Source organism: Aquarana catesbeiana, linkage group LG06 (assembly GCF_042186555.1).
Source record: "Aquarana catesbeiana isolate 2022-GZ linkage group LG06, ASM4218655v1, whole genome shotgun sequence".
Lineage (NCBI taxonomy): Eukaryota > Metazoa > Chordata > Amphibia > Anura > Ranidae > Aquarana > Aquarana catesbeiana.
The window spans coordinates 3,963,996-3,969,733 of NC_133329.1; the positions used below are offsets into that span (position 1 = coordinate 3,963,996).

Consider the following 5,738-nt stretch of genomic DNA (forward strand, 5'->3'; position numbering starts at 1 on the left):
ATATTGTAAAGTGCTGTGTAAACTGTCGGCGCTATATAAATCCTGTATAATAATAATAATAATAATAATAAAGTCACAAAGAGGATTTCCCTGTCCCCCAAAAAATAAAACTCAATTAAAAGGGAATGTTTCATTAGCACCTCAAGAGAAGTCCTAAATTTAATTCAGAAATGTAAATAATAGAACACATTTCCTAATAAAGAATATTTGATCAGTTCCATTTCTTTTTTTTTTATATATAAATGACTCCCAAGATTATTTTCCTGCAGACGGTATGTTGTCTTGTTGCCTGCTTTGTGAAATTTTAGCTATACAAATTCTCTGAGCTTATGATGGAAATGAACAGAATCTCAATTATTTTACTGAACTATGTCTCTCAGCCAAACGTCGTTATTTGTTAAAAAAATTGAATACAGTCTTATTTTCTTGCAGCTCTAATTATTCATTGCTCAGTCTGCAGTGGACATTTAGTGGTAATTAAAAATGAGTGCAAAATTTTAAATCCCCCAAATCTTTTTGGGATGCAACTTTTCTTTTTTTTTTTTTTTTTTTAGATGACCCCTGATTTTTTTTTCCTTTATGATGTTATTGTTTGGGACTTTTTGTTACATCCACAAAAAAAATTGTTTATTTATTTATTATTATCTTTTTTTTTTTCTTTGCAAATGTTTTATTTATTGAACACCAGGAACAGGCAGATCCAAGACATCACATTATCAGCATACAGTATAAATCTCATCATAAAACACAAAAAAAAATATCGATCCTCCAACCACAGGGTGCAATATTGAAAAAGGAAAAGAAAACATATATGTCAAGGAATCATTGTAGAGCATTTCTTTTTTGTTGAAGGACTAAGAGATAAGCTTTATTATGAAAAAAGATGGAGCCGCCTACTCCCAGTTAATTTTTATTTTAGTAGTAGAATAAGAAATGAAGGAGGAAATAGAGGAGCTAGAAAAAAAGAAGAAAAGAGAGAGAGAGAAAGAGAGGGAAAAAAAAAGGGGAGGGGGAGCGGGGAAAAACGGGTGGGGTACAAAGGTGGTGCAAAGGTTCCATCAAACTCAGAATTTCAGAAAGAGTCATCTTAACAGACGAATTACAGCTTATTTTATTTATTTTTTTTTACATATGAATAAAATACACTAAAAATACGGAAAATAACTAAACATTTATTACTGTTTTTTTATGCTACTTTTTAAAATCTTTTTTCTACTGTGAAAAAACAACGAATAATAAGACAATCCTCAAATAGATACAGTAAGAAAAAAAAGATATGATTGTCATTTTTTTTATTAAGGATTAAGCATTATGTATTTTTTCTTTTTTTAATCATGTGAGATTTTCATGAAATTGTATGTAATGACTTGTTTGTAAATAAAGCCATGTCATATAATTAGCACAAGACATTGTCATATAGTACGATTGTTCTGTGTTAAATTGTATTGTAATCGTACTGTCTATCCTCATGTTGTAAAGTGCTGTGTAAACTGTCGGCGTTATATAAATCCTGTCTAATAATAATTTATTAATAATAATAATAATAATTAACACATTAATAAAAAATAAAAAAATTGGGCAAACTCGATTGGACCACTTGGTCTTTTTTTTCTGCCATCACTTTTCTATGTTTCTATATAGTGATGGAGCCTTCAAACTAGAACAGCACAGTTTTAAGGACAACATTTTTGTTACTAATTTTTCCAAATTGTTAATGTTAGCATCCATTTTTTAAATTTTTTTATTTTTTTACAAAATGTTAATGAATGCAACATTCAACAAATTATTCCAGTGAAATCAAGTTCACCAAAATCGCCATTCATCCCAGTGGTGAATAAATGGTGATCGACCACCAAACCAATCATTAACTATAGAATTATATTTAAAAAAATAATGATCCTAAATTAATTGTAAAGTGCCACACCCCTGCATTGTAAATTTCTAGTAAAGTATTGTGAAAGATGGGATTTTTGAGGCACAACTATTAAAAATACTTTTTTTTTAAATTGAATTTAGTGTAAAAACATATTAATATACCATACAATATTCCATAAAATAAAAGAATATATTATGGTATATAAGTATGTTTTTATACTTAATTGAATAAAAAAAAGTATATTTTTTAAAAGTCCTGCCTCAAAAATCCCATCTTTCACAATACGTTACAAAAAACAAAAAAAAAACAAAAAACAAAAAAACAAAAAACAAAAAAAAACAAAAAAAAAACAAAACAAAAAAAAAAAAAAATATATATATATATATATATATATATATATATATATATGTATATAAAACAAATTAAATAAAATCTAATTATTCTCCTCAGTCTTATTGTCACTTTCTTTTTCACAACATAACTTCCCCTGAATCTTCTTCCTCAGCTTAGGAACAGCCTGGATAATGATGACGGCCTCAGTCAATGGGAAGGACATGATTATAAGGGAACTAAGGATGGACATGACCTGTACAGAGGTGTTGGTGGTTGTGGCGGAGAATAAGAGCGCAAAAACATAAAATATTACAGAGAGTATGAGGAGGAGGACCATTGTTTTTACCGCGTGGATGAGGGACTGGAGGCTGGAGCGAGTATATCCAGAGATATTGTTCTTCATTTTGTTGATGTGTCTTATAAGAGAGGAAATTGTGATGCCGGTGGAGATCAATGCCAGAAAAAATGGTAGACAGCAGCCTAGAAAAGTGGTCATCACTCTGTAGGCTGCATTGAGTTTGAACGTTTCACCACCAATACAGGAGCTTCCTGTGTGGTTGGATGAAGGCTTCACCTCAAATACATCATCAGCCATCCAGATGGAGAGAACACCCAATAGGATTGGCCCAAGGATGGACATCACCAGAACATGTGGCAGGAAAGACGAGAGGAGCCTTTGTAATCTAGCAATCAGGTGATGGCCAAGGTTGACTATGTTCACACAATAATGAGCGCACAACCAGCCAGTCAGCCAGAAGCTACAGTAAGCCGTACTTTGGGTCAGCACAGATAAACCTAAACTTAACTCCTTAATGGAGAACAAGCAGGGCCATAAGATAAAAATTATATTCTGGGCTGTGAGGACGCACTGAAAGAAGATGTTGACCAGCCCCATGATGGAGAAGATCAGATTAGTGGGATGGAAACTGGAACCGTTTTTTCGGCTTCTGAAGCTGAAGGCCGTAATGCAAGAGTTGAAAGTTATTCCAATTACGGTTTGCAGGGCAATGGTGATGGTCAGTAGGGTTGTCCCAGCAAAAGTCATGGCGTTGATCCTTTCTAAAAAGACAATTGTGTGACCTGTGAAGGCTGGCAGGTGAACCTCTGAGTTTGATGCAAGTTGTTTGGGAGGCTCACCTACGTATTTGCATGGCTGCTGCCTCGGTGTCCTTGGTTTCCAGTATACTAATCGATGTTAGATTTGCATCAAAGAAAAAACATAAGCAAACGTCTACCATCCAATGTCTCCTTTTTTTATAAAATGTAATACAATCATAATTTTTGTTTTGATTTATGCCTTTTAGATGTACATCTCTGTGAAATTGTTTAAACAGTGGACATCACGTAGGTGGAGACATATTTCTTTTTTTTTTTTAATTGTAATATTTAAATTTGTACTGAATCTAGTCACTATAACATTGTGCCAATTAATAATTCAGCTAATTTACGATAGTACAGACCCTTGACAAAATTAGCATTCTTTGAAAAAATTTGGGAAAAACCCCATTATATGTTTGTGTTCCCATTCCAACAGCACAGCTATAAAAATGAAAAATAATAAAACAATAAATAAAAAAAACACATGTGCTAAAAAAATATATATTGTGTTATGGTATTAGAGACATGTAACAAATGTACAGTAAATGTTATCCCAATGTGGTTGCAAAAGTGGAAATACCCTTTAGCATAAAGTAAACAATAACTGTACCTCATCTCTGTAATTTAACGATGACCTGTGCTTAATTTATCTATATTTAATTTGTGTAATTTATTGATGCATCCATAAAGTTTAAAAAAAATAAAAATAGTTGCCATTTTTCTATCAAGTTATGAAAAAAATAAATGTGCAGATGCTTTTCTTTGCAATAATTTTATTTTATGTTTTATTATTTTTAATTTTTTTTTTAAATTTCATTGTATTTTATTTATACAGATAATATTTTTTCTATTTTCTTTTCTTTTTATTACCTCTGTCATTTTACATATCATCTTTATTGGTCTACAAGCTCCCATGCAAAAAAATAAATAAATATATATATAATTTATTTGTAATAGCTGTAATATATATGTAATATATATGTAATATATATATATATATATCTATATAGATATATATCTATATAGATATATATATATATCTATATATATATATATATATCTATATATATATATATAGATATATATATATATATAGATAGATATATCTATATATATATATATCTATATATATATATATAGATATATATATATATAGATATAGATATATATCTATATATATATCTATATCTATATATAGATATATAGATATATATATATATATAGATATATATCTATATATCTATATATATATATAATATATATCTATCTATATACATACGTATATATATATATCTATATATATATATAGATATATATAGATATACATACGTATTTATATATATATATGTATATCTATATATCTATATATATCTATATATCTATATATATATATATATATATAGATATATAGATATATATATATATATATATATAATATCTTATAGCTATTACAAGCCCTATGACAAACAACTAGGATATCCTCATCAAAATGCAAGCTAAATTGACCGAAAGTACTGGTCAATATTGAAAATATTATTAATAATATATATTATTAATAATATAATAATATATTAATAATATATATTAATATATATTAATAATATATTATAGGAAAAAGATAAGTGATATCTTGCCACAATTTACTATAATTATCTTTACCACATACAACCTTTGACTGGAAAGTGAGAGAAAAATTAGGAATTTTGATTAATGATCAAATGAAAATTCAAAAATATATGAAAACATTAAAAATTGTAGAATAGTTGGCTCACCACAATTGAGTTATTATGGTATGACACAATCCTCATGTGTTCTGATGTCACGATATGACTAATTTGAGCTAGAGACCCCGCTGGACTGATTTATGGTCACTAGTCGTAAAACACATGGTTCCGCGGGGGAGTGGTGGTGCTGATCTCCCTTTTGAGGTTTGGGCTGCTACCTTACTGGTACGGTGGAGCCGTCTCTTCAGTAGATACAATAACTGAGTAAGAAGGAAGGAGTGCCTGGTGTCTGGAATAATGCAACTCCTTTTGCCTCTGCATAATGCAAGTTGGCATTTGCCATCACAAAAAAATATGGTACTAACCATCTCCGGTAGCATGTACCAACAGCCTTGGAAAAGGAGGAGGCAATACCCCTGAATTGTGTTGGCTCGATCTTTACGTTATTACACTTTCAATAAACTATTGTATTATTCTTTCCCCCAAGAGTTGCATTATTCCAGACACCAGGTGCTCCTTCCTTCTTACTCATCTGTATCATATAACACTCAGCGATTTATTACTCTACACAACAAATGTTACACTTTTTTTGACTAGATATTACCCTGGAATGCTTACGATTCCCATGTTGGCATCTCTGTTGGCTATGATATGCCAAAAGAATTGTTTATAGCTTTTATTAATAAATAACCAACACCAATCCAGCT

The 5,738-nt window shown here is 29.9% G+C and overlaps 1 protein-coding gene across 1 annotated transcript; it reads right to left on the reverse strand.

Annotated features, from left to right (window-relative positions):
* Nucleotides 1-2,309: 2,309 nt before the first annotated feature.
* LOC141147390 (taste receptor type 2 member 40-like) lies at nucleotides 2,310-3,254 on the reverse strand. Its single transcript, XM_073634623.1, has one exon. It carries the CDS (start codon nucleotides 3,252-3,254, stop codon nucleotides 2,310-2,312), a length of 945 nt encoding a protein of 314 aa, XP_073490724.1.
* Between the last annotated feature and the right edge of the window lie 2,484 nt (nucleotides 3,255-5,738).

Coding starts and splice junctions, on each gene's coding strand:
- LOC141147390 (XM_073634623.1), bottom strand. CDS start 3,254: ATGACTTTTGCTGGGACAACCCTACTGACCATCACCATTGCCCTGCAA.